Below are 17961 nucleotides of genomic sequence, written 5' to 3'. Positions count from 1 at the left end.
CTACATCATGAGTTTCCAGCTTGGACTACATCGTGAGTTTAAGGCCAGCCCGAACAACACAGCAAAGCCTTGCCTCAAAGAAAAATTAAAATGAGATATAATCACAGTAACAAAATAGCTAAAGGACAACTGCTCTTCACTTCTTTGTTATAGTTCTTTTTTTATAGTATGTTCACCTTCATTACCATTCATATATATTTATACTTGTATTTGGCATTTTATTAACCTATAAACTAGCACAACAATTCATGCTGTATGGAATTTGGCAGTGCTGTGGCTTCACTATCTCTCTAGCTCTGTGAACGCTGTGGCAGGCAGAATCTGGATACAATTTTTATCCTAGGAATATCGTGTTCTTTACCCTTCTCTGTCACAGGCTTACAAACCAGGCTTGGGAGTAGAAGACTAAATAACAGTACAAATATCCTTTCAAATTGGTTTCACTGTGTTTCTGGGAGGTATACAGTCTACAGAGCTATGAAGTGCAGTGTGGTTTTTAAAGCTGTGCCTTCACTTATGATATCAAGTGAATCTGATGTTACTGGGGTTATAAGAATAAAGACCCCCACTCCTAAGTGCAGAGGTTTTGCGTCCCATTTGGAGAGAGAACAGAAATAACAAAACACTACTTGATACACACCATGCCAGTAACTCCTTGTATCCATAGGGTGTTTTGTACTTTAAGGGCACAGTTACATTTGCTGTCTGCAGGAAAAGAGAGCCACCGGACGGGCATGTCCAGGACTAGAAGCACTTAGCCTCAACTTTGAGGGAGGGCAGGCTTTGCAGGTAAAGGCATCTTCCAGCAGGGGGAGCAACCGTGTGTGTATGGATAGGACAGCAGGCGGCCGCCCAGGTCCCCACGGCCTGGGACACGGCGACTGCAGCTGGAATATCCCACTGTAGGTCAGTGGCCAGCACTAAGCAATTCCCAGACGATTAGGGATTTTAAAATCTACAAGCAGAGGTGACTGAAAGGGACCAGCGTGTGGTGGCTGGTGTGGAGGGAAGCTGCTGGGCAGCAGCCCGCACGGGGCTCCCTTCTCGGTTAGGATGGTGGTGTAGCTAACTAGAAACACCTACAGAGGTCTACATTCTGCAGACGTTCTTCTACGTGCTTTAAGTGCTAACTCAGTCTCTCTCCATGAAACCTCCATCAGGTGGTGCAAGGAAGAATGGAGGCACAGGGGGGGAAGCACATGGTTCAGTCAGGACTGGGCCCTGACCCAGCAGGCAGCCCCCGCCAGCGCTTCCACCCAGGCCCTGACCCAGCGTCCTGAAGCACAAGCACGAAGAAGACACTTCCCTATGCCACGGAACGCCACTACAGAGCCCCTCGGTACATCAGTACGTCCTCCACAGCAGCTTCCTCCGGGAGGCCACACCGGTGGGAAAACAGAATCAGGCCACACGGGCTCCCTTCCCACCGCCCCGCCCGGCCCGCCGTGGCTTGGCGTGGACGCTGTGCCATCACCACGCGGGACGCGTGCTCTACGTACTCTCTGTGCCAGTCATAAATCTGGTGGATGTTGCCAAACACAATCTTGTCTTTGCCCTTCATGTCATCCGGAACACCGTCTTCTTTCATAAGTGCCATGTAGCCCTGCGTGGGACGTGTACAGTAAGTCATTCAGGGGGAATTCTGAGTCAGGTGCGAGCTACCAGCTAATTATCACACAGGACAGAACAGTCTGCAAATTGTTCTGCAGCCAATACTTCCTTAAAAACAAAAGCCCCTATACAAAAATGTCTTTGTTACTTGAAATCCATGCTTACATTCACTGCTGTGATTCTTTCTCCTTGAACTATTTAGCATCCCTAGGTCAAGTGCCTTCTATGGAACTAAAACATAGCTTAAATAAATGTAATTTGTTTCACAGAACAAATATTATCAGCTAGTAAATATTAAAATTGGGCATAAACGTACTTGTTTTCAGCATTTACCTCACATGGACAAAGGCTTTACTTCCTTTTGGATTGTCATATGATCTATTAGATAAGAATTTACTGGTATTCTTTTTATAAACTAGCTTTTTAACAACAGCTGACTGAACATATTGCCGAACTGTGCTTTAAAACTTCCCCTTGACTGGAAGGGGATCTGGCCTGCGGAAGGGTCTCTTTGTTGTCTGAAGTACCGTCCTTACTGTTAGCCACGACTACAGACAAAGTAAGCAGGTTAAGTACTTTATACTGCACAACTGACTGTAAGAGCTGCTATTTTTAATGGAATGTGCACCCCAAAAAGTACTGTCCTGCACATTTTGCACAGCTGGTAGAATAAATGACAACACTTTGTACTACAAAAATATTTTGAAGAATTTAAGATTGTTCATATGATTATATGCTTAACTTGGTGGTAAAAAAGGCAGTGGTTTTGCTATGGCTACGCAGGGCTCGGGAACCTCTCTCCAGTGAAAGTGGCAACACATCCATTCTGTGCGAAACTGTGAGTAAAAGACACGGTGTCGCCAGACCAAGCTCAGCATGTGCGCAGATTCAAGAAGGAACCAAATCTAGAGGGAGCCAACTGACAACCAGAGATGTTACCACTTCCGTGGTGACACCCATTGTTGAAAAATGATAAAGCAAGATTCCTGCATGATGATTAGAAAATGACTGGATACAGTCATTTGAAAACTTGATTATATATCTCTATGAATCATACCAAGATAGATTATGCAGAAAAATTTTTACAGTTGACTACAGATTGCTAAAGTAACTGCCTAATTGTTTTAGAAATGCTTTGTTGGCTGTTTTGCTGTTGTTGGCCAAACTGAGATGTCTTAACGTGAGACTGTTTAAGGCCCTACTTCTCTGGGTAACTCTTGGGACTGACGCAGCTATTACATTTCTGAAAATACACACCTCAACTACATAGCCAAGGTCCCGTACATAGTCACGCTCTGTGTCCACCAATTCTTGCAAAACATAGCTAGAAAAAAAGAAAAATAGTGTTTATAATCCAAACTCATTTGCTAAATGAATCCCTTTTGGCTTTTGTCAGAATAGACTCATTTTTGGACTACACAGTAAGATATCACATGTACACAACTGGGTCTTACCATTCTAGGTGTTCCAATCATTTACGTAACCTGTAAACGATGCAGTGAGTGCCCCGCCCATGAGAGCCCTGGATGTCAGAGGACGCTCACACAGACACACGTGCCTTGGCACAACTGGGCTGACTGACCGTACTCGATTCTGATCACACATACGGACAACTAAGAGAAGCTTGGATCTAATTCTTTTATGAAGGCATGAATTAGGGAAGCAGCTTTTTTTTAAATGATTATTTCAAAGATCAATGGAGACACAGAAAAAATTTTAATTTATGAGGCTAAAGTCCTGGATCTGTATCTATCACTCAAAAGTGTATGATGATGAACTTTATGAGGACTGAAGATAAACAAATGAATCTGATGCTGGCAAAAGTGGTTGCGGTGGAGGGGAAACACTGACTCGACATGTGTTACGTGCACGTCCCAACTCCTCCGATGAATGTAATCACTGGGTACAGCAAACACGGACTTAACAAAAAAAGAAGCGCGTGTTTGTGAGGTTCACTACTACGATGGCAGAGGACAACCATTTGATCAGGATAGGGAACTATTTCAATTGGCCTGAAAAAGTTCATTCGTTAGTTCGTTCATTCATCCCTTAACTTTACCAGCATCAACGTGGTACCTTCTCTGTGCTGAATGCCAGGCAAGGCGCTGGGACATATTATTAAATAAAAGCAAGTCTCTGTGCTCACGCAGTTTACAGCTTCTCTTCTCCAGAGGTGAATTCAAACCTTTTGTAGTTTACTATAAGCTGTTCTACTGGAGGTGAGGAATACTATCACCAAGTTACATTTGGAAACTGTTCAAAGTTGGAGATACAGAAAACTGGTTCAAGCTTTATGCTGTCTTTTTTTTTTTTTCATGACTACACATAGACAATAGAACGTATAGGAGTTTTTCACCTCAAGGGATAGAAGATACTCTTGCCTGGCATCATTCCTAGTTATAAATTAATTGCATCTCTGGCTTCCTGCACCCTTATGCAGTTCTGAGCACTTTACACACACATACACACACACACACACACACACCCAATTACTCATCATGAGACCCTGGACTTGCTTTTTGTTAATTCAGGGGTGAGTCCCAGTCTCATATTTGAAGATGACAAAGAAGGGAACCTGGAAAATAATGAGAATGAAAACATTTTTGTCTTACTGCCGTCTCTTTAAGGAGCTGGACTTCCTTTCTTCCATTTCATCAATGGGCGAGGAGGAAGAGAGAAGGGAATTGTCTGAAGGGTTGAAGGACGGGCTGCTACTGTCTCCCTGGTCGACAAGCAGTGAGCTAGGACGATCCTCCAGCGCCTGGAAGACATCCAGATAATCAGTGATGTTGACTACCTATGTCCATGACAGGCTGAAATTAGGATCTCAAAAATCTAAGACAGAAGATACAAACGTACTTGTCAAATTGGAACACTTGATTTGGTATTACTATATTAAAATCACTAATACTCAACCCGTTTTCCCCCCTTCAAAGTAACAAATGGAATCTGACTTCATTGTAAGCAGAGCTTTGAGGACACAAAGTCCGTGGGTGCAATCCTGTTAAAACCCACACGCTGTAAAAAACACACCACTTGTTGCTCCTTATGAAAACCTGGCTCCACGGTTCCCTCTTGCAGGTCAGAGTGTGAGGAGGGAGTGCTGGGCTCCGCTGGTGTGTACAGGGACGTCTTTACAACACGAGCAGCTGCTGGGACCAGAAACTGCGGGCTCCAGCCCCTTCTACCTGCCTGCCCTCCGCTGTGCCCTCATGGAGCTGGGCAGCTGGGAAGGGCGCAGGGGTTCCAGGTGAGGCCATGGGTGCGGCCGTGTTTCTGTCCGGCTTATGACTTGCTGCCTCTGTGAATGCTGGCGAACCCACAGCACATGTGCTGCAGCGGGCCGTTCATTATCAGGGGAAGCTCCGAAAGGTTCGCCAACCCTGCCCTGTGCTGTCTACGTACCAGGGGACACCAGCACCAAGCGGCCTGAGAACTGCAACCCGGGGGTGAATTATTTGTGACGCCCTCCGGGTTCGGTTGTTTTGTAGGTAGGTTCTTATCATCTTTCTCTGTTTCTCATGAGAAGAGGGATGTCTTCCAAGGTTAGCTTTAATAAAAGGTTTTCTTAGAATCCCCATTTCATCCAGGTTTTATTTCAGATTAACTTTCGAAGGTTTGAATAAAGTGGTATCTCACAGATACTGCAGTTTCCTCAGTTCGTTGTCCCTGTACATCCCCACAACCCTGTGGATTTGTACGTACTTTCTCTTTTTTGAGGTTAACGCATTTTGGTTTCACTGTGCTTGTTTTCCAGCTCATTAATCTTTACAAATTCATCCCATTTCCCTGTATTTTGCTGTTGTTCTAACACTTTGAGTTCAGATGTTACTTATTTTCACTCTTCTATTTTCCTTCATGTCTTGATCAGGGAAAAAAAAAGCCCAAAGTTGAGCCCAAACAGTCCTGTGACACAGGCAGCCTTCACTGTTTTGCCAATGCTTGGCAAAGACGGAGAGCCTCTAACAAACTGGTATGGGCCTCCTGGGAATGTTATGAAGCAACCTTCGTCATTATTCTGCCATATGTATGTATGTATTTATGTATATACTTATTTTTTCAGACAGTGTCTCACTATGTAGTTCAGCCGGCCTTGAACTCGCGGTGATCCTCCTGCCTCAGCCTCCCGAGTGCTGGGGTACGCTACCACTCTCGGCTCTGCAAGCATCTAAACTGCCTTCCCTTTTAATCGTCTAGGACTCGGAACAGTTTTCAGGGTAGCTTTTTTGTGTTTCATACTGAGCTTCAGGTTTTCGGTTTAGAGGTGCTCAGTTCTGCAGACATCACACACACTATGTAACAGCTGAGCAGCTTCTCCCTTCTCCCCAACCCAGTACATTAATATGTAGCTTTTAATGACAACTGATTTGGTGTTCAATCCGATCAGGAAAGTGCGGTAGCCTCTGAGACCACCCAGCAGACCACAAACAGGATGGCGAAGGATGGACAGGGAGCACAGACAGGGAGCAGGACAGGGGGAAGGATTCTGAGTCTTTCCTAGTTACTGGCGCAGTAGTTCCTATGGGACATCACGTGATTAGGGAAAGAGGTACAGCCCTGCGGAGCTGCATCTCCCTGGAGCCAGAAGGCAGGGAATCCAGATTACATTCCAGGGCAGAGTCAGAGGGATGAATCCGCCCTGTGTAGCATAAACAGGACACTCCCACTGCCAAATGCCCAGCAGAATGGAGCCTTGGTAGCAGCTTAACAGCAGCACACAATTTATGACCCCCAGTTTACAGCCGAAAGACAGACTGGGAGAGGCTGAGGCACTTGCTGGTGAAACTCAACTCGAAGCAGGAGACTTTTGGACTATTGGTCTATCGGCCTCTAAGACATCACCACATCCCCAGCTTTATGTCTGGTGACTTAAAACAGGTGTAAGTGAGAATCATTTTGTTTCAATTGCATGAACAGATAATGTGTAACTCCTCAGGATTAAAACACTCAGGATAAACGAGTAAGAATGAAAGAGAACATGCCAGAGACCGTTTCCCCCTCAAAGTCCACCCAAATTAACAACGGACACAGAGGCTCTGAGAGCGGAAGGACCCTTGCAGGACCCAGCAGGCAAGCCAAACGCGGCCTCTCAGGGTGCCCTGGGAAAAGCCCTTCAGTGATCACGTGAACAGTTTCAATGATCACGTAACTGATGGTGTGGATGGCTTTCTAGGTGTTTATGGATGTCATTAAAGCAAGTTGATTAATGAATCAACTTGTCTCGTAAGTAGGCTGCAAATGACTTTAACTTAATTCACATTTGCATGATTTCAAATTCTTGACCAGTGGAGTCCAAGTTCTTCAGTTACCTTCCAAATCCGAGCAACCTTCCCGTGGAACCTGAACGCTCACTGTGTCTCGTCCGGAGCAGTGTGACTGCCCAGGAAGAAACGTCCAGCTACGGCACGGTGACACCTTTCAGTTGCAATTTTTCTTACACATAATCCCCATCTGACCCAGCCAGCCAGTTCATTTGAGGGTGTATGTGTGTGTGTGTGTGTGATGTATGTGTAATGTGTCTGTGTGTGTGCGGGGAGTTAAATGATATATCTAATTCCTAATTAACACAAAAATATAGAAAGATAAACTCCTAACTTTATATTGTTTGATCTAACAATTCTTTTTTGGTACTGAGACTCGAGCTCAGGAATTTGCGCTTACCAGGCAGGCACTGCACCACTGAGCTGTATCCCCAGGTCCTGATCTGACAATTCTAATGATGGAAATTGATTCCACAGGTATAATCACACTTGTAATAAACATGAATGTTTATTGTACTGAAAAACTGAAAACAAACACATACTAAGCATGTGTTTAAAAAAATTATAATCACATCACCATCCATTATTAGCTGGTCAAAGTTTTAAATGGTCTGTGTACCTCAGTTCCCTCATCTGTAAAATGGGATAATAATGCATGCCTACTAATTGGGCTGTTATGAGGACTATATAAAGTAATATGTGCACCTAGGATGGTGCCTGGCTTCGAGCAGACCTTTAGTGGCATTACAATCATATTAGCCATTACACAGTCCCTGAAAAGAAAGGCATTTATACCCATTGCTGTGCATACTCTCAGAATCTTAAAAGTGGGACGGCTGCATTTCTAGAGGCAAGGCACTGACACCTCCCCTCCACTCCTGTGTAGTCTGTGTCAGCAAGGGAAACGCCCGGAGGGAAGCATGCCAGGCTGCCTGAGAGCAGGTTAGTGGTGGGGGCCAAGGATTAATTTTGGGAAGGTGGCTTTCAATAGATGATAAATGCATTTGCACGACAAGTAGGACATACTTGTCTAAAAAGTTATCATTGGTGGCTTTCCCACTTCATTTTTAAGAAGACTGGACAACAGCTGGGCATAATGATACACCTCCACCTCTAGTACTCCGGGAGACTGAGGCAGGATAATAGAAGGTTTGAGCCCAGCCTGGGCACCTTTGTAAGACTTACCCAAAAACTCCAAAATAAAAAAGGGCAGTGGCGTAGCTCAGTGCGAAGCCCTGGGTTCAAATTCCTAGTATCGGAACAACAACAAAACTGAACTGATTCCAATTCATTGATTTGAATCAGTCAGAAGCAATGTGTACCTAACTTCAAAGAACTTTTAATTTGGGGCTTTTATCTAATGAGCCCACACTGATCAGCTGGTAACACAGGGCTCTCTAAGAACAAAATCCCTATGTAATAATGTAAACAAGATGATCTTGGAGTCAGTCAAGGAAATCTGGGAAGCCATGTGTGGGTGCCACGGACCAGGCTGATGGAATGAGGCTGCCGGACTTGCTACAACTCCAGTCCACGTGTGTAGTGAGAGGTCAGCCTTGCCCCAGGAGAGGCTGGCTGTGCTTGATAAAAATATCTGTGTTGACCTGGAGTGTTGGGTCAACACAGTCTACACCAGTGATGGCAAACCTTTCAGAGCCTCAGTGGTACAGCCTGCTGTGCCATGTGTGCAGGTTTGCCACCACTGGCAAAGTGACTTACCGGGGGGACTTGAGGTAACGTGGTAGTCAAACTCCAAAGCGGTAGGAAACTCAAGCCAGCCGTTTGAGCAGGAGACCACACGCATGTGACCGAGTCCAAGTGACAGGTCTGAACACTGAAGCTCAGGTGGGCTGCCAGGCCCCCAGCTTTCTCCCTGCACTGTGGACACGGTTGCTGGAGGTGTGTGCTGCTGGATGACCCCGAGGAGAGGGCCTGGACTCAGCATATCCCGACCCTCTCTGCACCGGTCCCCTAGGCTGATCTTAACCCACGTCTTCTCACACAGTGAGCTGTAACCGTGGGAATAATGGCTGTCCAGAGCTCTGCGAGTCCTTCTGACACACTGGTGAGCCTGAAGGTGGCTGGAGAGACCCCCAGACTCAGTGTTGGTCATCGAGGGTGGTCTGGTGGCCACAGGCATGTTCTGCAGACCAGAGCGACACCTGGGCGGAGGCCAACCCATCTGTACAGACCAGCACCGGGGCCAGCTCCCGGCCTGGCTGTCCCCGGCAGGCTTACCATCTTGCTTTTCACGAGCTCCTCGATGGCACTGACGAGCTCAGCAGCACTCGGCGTCTCGGAGCTGGTGGGGCGGACGAGTAACCGAGAGGAGGCCTATGGAAGAGGTTCAGAAAGAGACAGGGGAGGGGGAGGCCTCATGTTAGCAACTGGACAGACAGTGGACTCCCCTGCAAGCTCCAGCTCTTTTTAAAAAGTAAGTTCAGACAAAAAGACCACAAGTTTGTCTTTGTTTGCATTTATTTAGAGTCGTCCTTTTAAATTTACAATATTCTGACACGAAACATTAAAGCCTGTCTGGGATGCATGTGGGAAGTGGACAACGTCCGTGTTTATTCCTCAGTCCTGAAACATCATAGTGTTTCCAGAAAGGTGACTGGGCACGGGAGAGCCCTAACTGCAGCCTTGCAACCGCTGGCTAGGCTCTCGGCTAGGGAGAGAGAAAGCGGTCAGCGGAGTGAGAGGCTTAAGGTCTAGGGGTGAGTCCTTAAATGATCGGGAAACAAAACAGGGCACTAACAACGGCTTCGCTGTGTTTCTGGGGTTAAGAGAAGGCAGAACGAGAAAGAAAAGGAGAGAGCCGGGGCACGGCGACCAGACAGGGAAGAGGGGGACAAGCTCACCATTTTCTGTGCCATCCACTTCCCCAATGCTTAGTGCAGAGTACAGGAGAGCTGAGGCCTCACAAGCCATCAGATGCCACTTATGGCTAGAATCCAGTGTAACGGGGTCGACAGTAAGGGAATCTGGGGGAGGGGCTGCTAAGTTCGAGTTTCAGTAATTAGCAAACACGGCAGGTTTGCAGATTACTTGCACCGTTTGTTAACTGGGAATTAGAAGGGGGGCATAAATAATATGAACCTTGCTTCATATTAAGGACAGCAGAGATGCATGCGACACACGGCTAGCTGTCCTAGCAATGCATTGCTCACAGAAGACAGGTACAGATTCATACACTTACAACAACGCTTTACATATGTGGGTTGGAATATGCACTTTACAAAACAAATGTCGGTTTGATCTTATGGAATATGGAATATGGGGTGAAAAAAAAAAAGAAAAACTTCAAATGGAAAGGTAAGGAAACTGAGCCAAAACAGACACAGAACACAAATCAACGTAATGCTGCAGTGAAAGTTTACAAAAAGAGAAAACAAAACAAAACAAAGTATTAGTCACAATATAATATACTCTCTGGGCACAGCACTACAGGTTTTTGTAAATGAGGAACTGCTATCGATAATACCCAATGAGAGAACACAGTAACCAATAAATGAGTCCAGCAAAAGTAAGAATATAACGCAATTAATTCTTTAAACGGGGAGGGAAGAACCCCCCTTGCTGGGCGAATAAATAAACAAAGCCTCATTGTTTGGACAAGCACATAGATTTAAGCAATTTCAGCTTTCTGCTTTTAAAAAGGTATAGTGTAGGGTGTTATAAAACAGGAACTGTCCGATAAACCACGCGGCCCGCTGATGCCCTCTCTTGACTGGCACCCTTTCCTCTCCCCACCACAGAGCATGGGGTCCGCAGCTCTGCTACGCACAAAACTTGAAGGTCTCAAACCCACGCTGAGAGCCGTGTGCCCAGACCCACGGCACACTGAAGCAAGGAAGGAGGGGGGTGTCTACGGCAACACCTGCTTTGGTGAGGACGGCACTGGGAGTGGACGCGACCTCACGGCCATCACGCCCTGGCGGTGCAGATCCTGGGTTGTCAACCACAGGGCAAGTGACTGCCAGTCCTGACCAGCCAGGGAGTCAGGGAAACCAGAAGGGAAAGAGTGCAGAACAAATATGTTGAGACACATCTGTTTTATTTAGAAAACTTAGTTACTGCCAAATTGAAACCCAGCAGGGACTTCAAAGCGTGATTTTTAACACCTGACAAGCGTGAGGGGCACGATGGAGCCAGAACGCTGGGTGGGACGAGCAAGCTACAGTTAGCAGGTTTCCCTTTTGATATTTCCTTACAGGGTTCTTCAGTTTAGATGGAAAAATAAGATTACGTAAGGATTCATAAAAAAAGATTTACACGGCTCAAAGCCTCCGTCTACACGCAGAGGAGGCTCACGGCTCTCAGCGGATCCCTACGCTTTAATAACTGCAAGTTCCCATGCTGTGTGCTGCTAGCGGGCCCACAAACACGCCCGGCCTGTTGGAAATGGAACTGGACAGTGACCCAATCCTATTTCAAGGTGGAGCCTATGTGCAAAACAGCTCAGAGAAAGAACAAGAGGGTCTACCATTCACTTACTGCTGCATTCAGGCAATCTGCATAGGGTTTGTCTTTTCTCTCAGGGTCTCTAATCAGCATGTTTCGATACTTAAAAAATTACTTTAAAAGCAGCAATTACTGAAGCACCATTAAAATGTGCTGAGCACACCCACACCCCTCATGGGCGTGAGGAACTGCACATGTTGGCCTAGCGCTTATTCTAAGCAGATGTGCTGTTCACCCTCCTGGGTGACAAATAGGCCGCGCTCCCTCGGAAAGGACCAGGCTGCCAGTGCCTTGTCCACATCCCTGGGGTCTCCCAGCCTGTGCGATGAGGCTGGAGCTTTCCGAGAGCTCCCGGAAAGGCCCTGCCCCCTGGCTAGACGGCGTGGGCTCCCCGTACCTTGTCGTCCTGCGAGTCCGGCTGAAGGAGGCTGTGCTGCTGGATGGCCATGGGCGGGGGCAGCGGCACGGCGTCGGCGCCCTCCTCCCCTTCCTCTTCCCCACAGCTCTGCATCCCCGAGGAGGAGGATTTAGAGAGGGTGCCACTGCTGAGGCCCTCGTTCCGGCCTCTCTGAAATCAAATCCACATTTGCTCATTACACGCCAGGCCACGACTGCCAGTGTCAGTCTAGACACCGGGCCCCCAGGGGTTAACTGGGAGGGCGGGAACTGACAGGGCAGGAACCAGGAACAGGCGTGACTTCCCATTCCTGTGCTGCAACCAACGTTTGCTCACCATCTTGGATGAGCAGAGCACCATGAACCTGTCACGTGAGAGGACTGAACATAACCCATCTCCACGAAGCCCAAAACAGGTTCAGGAATCTGAACCTTCTCATGGAGCTCCTTGGCCCAGCTGACTTCACTAGATTACCTTGTGAGAGTTAAGCTCACTGAAACAGTAAGAGCATGAGGCAGACACAATCCAAGACGTGAGCATGCAGTAAGCATTACGTTCACTTTCCTTGACGCTTCCTTATGAAAAATTCAGTTTTAGCTCTAAGAGGACACAGATTTATAAAACACAGTTAAGTCCACAGTGACCCACCTATTCTAGCAAAAGCCCAGGGCAAAAATATCCTCACAAAAAAGAGCAGAAACTGCACATCTGTCAAATCAGTGCAATGAGAGAACTCCGATCCTGTTTGTCTCTGCCTTGTCTTTTTCAAACCTGCATGGGATGTGGGGGAGTCCAAGTTTAAAACTGGGCACCTCACCGACACTGCCAGTGCTGAAGGCTGTCTCAGCGATCGTGATGGAATTCTAATTCTTGTATAATTTAAAGCCCCCAGGATAAAGGAAATAGAAAAATTCCTGGCTGGCCTTATCACTTATCTTTGGTGACACGGGAATGGCTCAATGTTTACTTTTCAGGCAGCAAAGAAATGAACTGAGTATTTTCAATTCAGGTCAAGATTTACGTATAAATTTTTGGATCAGAATAAACCACAGGACACAAACAGCCCACAGGACCTTCTAAGTTTAAAACGGGTTTCGGCAGCAGAAGGCTGCCGTGAGTCAGTGCTAACCCCGGGACACCTTTGTGCACACTGCGTGGCATCTGCTGGGGATGCCTGCAGGTGGCGTGAGGAGGCACAGCGGCTGCAGCACTGGGGTGCAGGTCAGGGCTGAGGGGACTCCAGGGGCACACAGCGGGCTGGTTTCCTTCAGACTGTGCTCCCAGGGAGCAGCTGCCCAATCACCTTTTAAACCATCCCCTCCACACTGCTAAACAGAGAAGTTACTGGGAACACATGATGCCGGTGATTTGAGGACAAACCACAGGTGTAAGACAGGCAACCACTGCAATGACCTGAGAGAAAAACTACCCGTAGGGTCCCAGCCTTTGCCTTGAGGTTTCAATGGCGATGGCCACACAGACCCACCTCCTCAACAGTCTCGTCCTGCGGTGTGGCAGCGCTGTCATCCGAATCCTTCTGTGAGCCCGCGTCGGTGCTCTTGCGGACCTCCCGGCTCTTCTTGTGCTTGTGGGCCAGCTTCTTCACGTGCCCGTCGGCCTTGCCGCTGCTCAGCCGCCGCACGGGGCTGGTGAGCCACTTGCGCAGGGTGTTGCCGGGCCGCTTGGGGCCGGGCGAGCTCTGGGCCCCGATCATGTGGGGCTGCAGGGAGGCGACGGAGGCAGGGGGACTGGCATCGTTACTGGAGACAGATAGCGAGTCTGACGGGACAAGACGGGAAGGGCGTTTTACCGAGCATGGCACAAACCTCTGGCTGAAGATGGCGCCACTGGGCCAACATGCTTTAGTCCCCCAGCTCTACAGAAGCGCAGGGGGCTCTGTGAGCTTTGCCTGCTGGGCATAGACTAAGAGAGAGCCCCTTCACACATGCACACGTGCACGCTGCAAGTATTTATCAGCCCTACGGTGATCTCTCAAGATGCACTGCCCCTCCAAAAGTAACTCGTCACCAACCCTGAAGGCTCACATCATTAGAGCACAGATTAAAAATGTGTTTAGTTGCTTAAAAATATCATAAAGAGTACAGAACATTTAAGATTATTTTTACCCATTTTCTTCATTAAGAAAACACTAAGAAAGAAAAATTTAAAGAGTAAGTAGGAAAGATTTTAGCTACATAAGTGGATATACTTAGTGTACACTGATCCTGTCTAAAAATGATCAGTTTGGCTCACTACCAGTGAATTACAGTATACCCCACACATGTGAACGTGACACGGTTACCCCGTGACAGACTCTGTGACAAACCACGCACCTGGAGAGGCCAGTGCCCAGGAAGAAGCCACCGGGTAGGCAAAGCGCCCGCCCACGGTCCCTGCCCACTGCCAGACCGCACGGCACGTGCGTCTTTGCTGGCAGCCTCCGCAAAGTTATCTCACATGTTTGGGTAAATTCCATCAAGGAGTAACAGAAACAATAACACACACATCAAATGGAAAACAGAGAAGTCGCCTCAATTAACCAAAACACTTCACAGAAAATACATCCAAGAGGACCTCCTCATTGGCCCTCAAAACTTCTACACACCCAACCTTGGGTTGATTATTCTGCAAGAAAAAAAACGAGAGTTAGGTAGCAGTGGACACTCAATGAATCTGTGGCATGAGGCGTTACTTTGGAACTAGGAGACCAGCCACCCCGAACACTGTGTGGCCCCTTCCCGGATGTGTGACCGAGGCCCGCCACAGTGACAAGGAGTAAGATGCTGAACTTCAGGAGTGGAATGCAAGCATGACTGTCACATGCTGTTTGTTGTTTGCGTAACTCTTCTGAAGTCTTGAGACTGTACTAAAATTAATCTTTGAAAATACTCTTTTACACACCCCGTATTAGTGGTGTTTGCCTCTGTGGCTGTGAGACCATCAGGTGTGGCAGCTGGAGCGTGGGAGGGCTAATCCCTGGCCAGCCTGTGATTACAGTTCTTACCGAGGGCTCAGACACTCACGGCGACAGCCGCCGCTCACCTGGCTGCCGTCCTCCTCTTCCCTGGCCTGAGACCTGGGCTGGTGGAAGGCAGCTCTCCCACCAAGTGCTGCATTTTAAGTAGCATCACTCATTCCTAAAAATCTGGATTTTTCGTAGAGGTAGACGGGTTCAAAAGGGACAGTGTCTGTTATGGAGTAATGACCTTCTCACCTGGGTACGTAGGTATGCATTAAGTGTATGTGTACACTGTATGTGTGCACATTTTTATGTATGTCTTAAACCCTCTTTATTCATAATGACAATTATTAAAACACCTCTACCCCAGCCTGCTTCCCTCAGCTATGGTTGGGAAGAGGTAGCAGACAGTGAGATCGTAAAGCCAACCCCCTTCCATGGCCCTTCTCCGGGTATTCATTTAGGGGAACACAGGACTTGGGGTACAGTGACAAGAAGAAGGACAAAGGAATCTGAAAGATTTACTCGCCAGATGCTATCTAACACTTTTGGGGGGCAGTGCTGCTTGCACATGTGAGGCAAGTGCTCTCTCACTGAGCCGCAGCCCCAGCCTACCTCACATGTGGAAGTGCCAGCACTGTGATGGATTCTGAACCGTTCACTACATGATTACTCCAAGCCAAGCTCGGTCTTTTATGGGGGCAGATGAGTAACACCTGGTTTTCTCCACCCACCCGACCCACTGCACAGCGTTTTCCAGATTGCGTAATCATCACGCACTCCTGGGGAGCTACGGACCCCACCAGAGGGTGGGAAGAGGAACCACAAGTATCACGACAGCCTCCAGGAGGGGGCGCTCTGAAGATGGCCCTGGAGACAGCTGAGTCAGTGCCATCTGTGTGGGTCGGGCAGTGGCCTCACTGTCCTATTGCCTGACATACCCATACCGGAACAAGGTGGGCCCTGTAAGCACTGCATGGGAACAATGAGATCAGTCTGAAGAGGCACAGCAAGCTGACTCACAGCTCCTCTTTAAGGACAGTCACCTCCTTGGTACGCACGCCCAGACTGAAACAACTGGGAGGGTGGCACACAGCAGAGGTCGGCAGGGACCTGGATGGGCTTCAGACGGTACCTTGTTGTGCCTGAGATGAACGGGGAAGAGGGGAAGGAAAAAGACTGAGGTCTTTTTAAAATAAAACTAAGTCAAATGCAGGGCTTAGCATCCACAAACAGACCACTCACACATCAGAAGTAACAGGGGACCCAACTAGAACAGTAAATCAACATCAAGAATTTTTCTGAGCCTAAAAGTGAGGAGTGGGGTGCAACTGGCCCAGAAGCAATGCAGCCCATAATACAAACCCTGAGTGAAAAGAGGATGCCACCGACCTGGGCTCTCTGCGCACCCAGCCCACACGGGCCCTTCGGGGAAAGTACCGGGTGGGTGGGACACCGGGCAGCCATGTGGCGCACGGGACAGAAGAGCCACAGTCAGCTCACAATGTGTGGGGACCAGCAGGCTTCACAAGGGTCACGCTCAGGATGTCTTAGCCTTGTCTGGCAAAGAGCTGGCAGCTTGTAAAAGGGGTTCAAAACAGGAAGAAATCAGGTACTTTCCCCGCCTAGTCTGCCTGGACCCAGCTACTCAGGAGCCGGTTCTTTGGTCTTTGGGAAGTAGGTGCAAAAGGGTGAAGCACTAGGAAGGCGGCTGTGGAAGCAGGAAGGGTCAGCACTGCCCATGGCCACACAGAACCGCAACTGTGAAGGCGCCAGCAGCCCTCGCCCTGCGCTCTGACTTACTAAGTCACTGCGGTGACATTATTTCACTCCCCTGCAATATTCAGGGCTCACAAAAATGCTAGTTATGCTAGGAGCGACTACACGGTAAGGAGGAAATTTGGTTGAATTTTAAATTTCGCTTTGAAAAACATTTGAGAAGTCTCAAAGATGTAAAGGGAGAATTTCCTCTCCTGTCTGTAAGAGTAGCAGATACTCTAGCCAGTAGAAACCTGACACATTAGTCATACTTTTGTGATTAGCAATGAAAAAGCGATAGTAAAACAGATGAAGGACCCTTTTTCTTCTGTTTTGTAGCAATAATGTTCAATTCTTCAAGCTTTTTGACTCTGAAAAACAATGAATTATATTTTTTCTTTCCATTAAAGAAATTCTTCTTGCCTAAATCTGTGGATTACAACAGCCCAAGTATCTGCCCTTTGCTGGCCTGGTGTATACATCAGAAGTTTAAAAAGCCTAAAATTATTTAAACTTAATACAACCATTAACAGAATGAAACAAAGTGTCTGCTACTATGTTTGGTTACTAAATTACAGACTATCCACTAGACTAACTGCTGTGTTGCAAATTTTGAACCGAATCACATGCTCTAAAAGTATCTCTGATGGACTCAAGGTCGCCAATGTTATGGAGCACCAGATAAGCATAAACCCACAATAAACATGGATTTTAGGATTTCAGTCTTCCTGGGATCTTAAATTGCTGGTTTGCACATGGCCGTCTTTCCCAGAAGTCCCCACGGCGGTCACAGGAAGTGGGTGTCAGTTCGGGAGTCCGAGTACCCAGTGCCCGGTACCAGCGTGGTGCTTTGCATGTGTGCTTCCTTCCCTCCCGTGTGCTTCCCAAGCGTGCTCAGCTCACCACGGTGCCTCAGGAGGAGGTCTAGGTCAGAGCTCTGTATGAGCAGCTCACTGCAACTCTCGCCAGTTGAGTACCTGTCGAGATAGGAAGCTGACCATGACCACAGACTTCAGGCTCTGAGAGCGGGTATCAAGACTGTGAGAGCGGTTTGTTTACAATTATCCCTCTGCTGCCAGCAGCCTGCCTGGTATAGCCTTGGAGTTTAGTAAGTCCATGCTGAGTAAATGACAAACAAGAGAGCAAATAAACAGCTACAGGCTATTTCTGTTTCTCCTTCCCCATACTAGCACTGAATGATGTCCTAAGTTAAAGTCTAACTTTAATCAAGTTCATGAGTTTGTGAATTATGGTGACTCAGAGCCCATCGGGGCTGCCCTCTTGTGGCCCACTGCTGCCTCCTCACAGCGCAGAGCCTGGGTGAGGGATGCCGGGGTGCGGGGAGGAAGCGGGGCGCAGAAAAGGGCTCGGGGCCGAGCTGGCCCGAGAAACACCACACCGACTCACTTGCTCCTCAGACTGTGTTTGTTCATCTGCCATCATTAGTGGCTGTCTTTGACCTCCCCTCAACAACGACCTCTGTGGAAGAAAGAGTCAACAGTACTTGTTTC

At 47.8% G+C, this 17961-nt stretch overlaps 1 protein-coding gene across 2 annotated transcripts in view; it reads right to left on the bottom strand.

Annotated features, from left to right (window-relative positions):
* Window positions 1–17961, bottom strand: part of Trio (trio Rho guanine nucleotide exchange factor) — a 199644-nt gene that overhangs the window by 26201 nt on the left and 155482 nt on the right. For both annotated transcript variants that reach the window (XM_005386123.1, XM_013514974.1), the window contains exons 34-39: window positions 13220–13512; window positions 11734–11904; window positions 9111–9206; window positions 4224–4372; window positions 2869–2935; window positions 1500–1603 (exon numbers count right to left, since the gene is read on the bottom strand). In XM_005386123.1, coding sequence (XP_005386180.1) covers window positions 1500–1603; window positions 2869–2935; window positions 4224–4372; window positions 9111–9206; window positions 11734–11904; window positions 13220–13512 — 880 coding nt within the window. The remainder of the gene's footprint in view (window positions 1–1499; window positions 1604–2868; window positions 2936–4223; window positions 4373–9110; window positions 9207–11733; window positions 11905–13219; window positions 13513–17961) is intronic.

Source organism: Chinchilla lanigera, unplaced genomic scaffold (assembly GCF_000276665.1).
Source record: "Chinchilla lanigera isolate Chin_1 unplaced genomic scaffold, ChiLan1.0 scaffold00025, whole genome shotgun sequence".
Classification (NCBI taxonomy): Eukaryota; Metazoa; Chordata; class Mammalia; order Rodentia; family Chinchillidae; genus Chinchilla; species Chinchilla lanigera.
The sequence above is the reverse complement of the archived record's forward strand: the minus strand, read 5'-3'. Positions and strand labels throughout refer to the sequence as shown.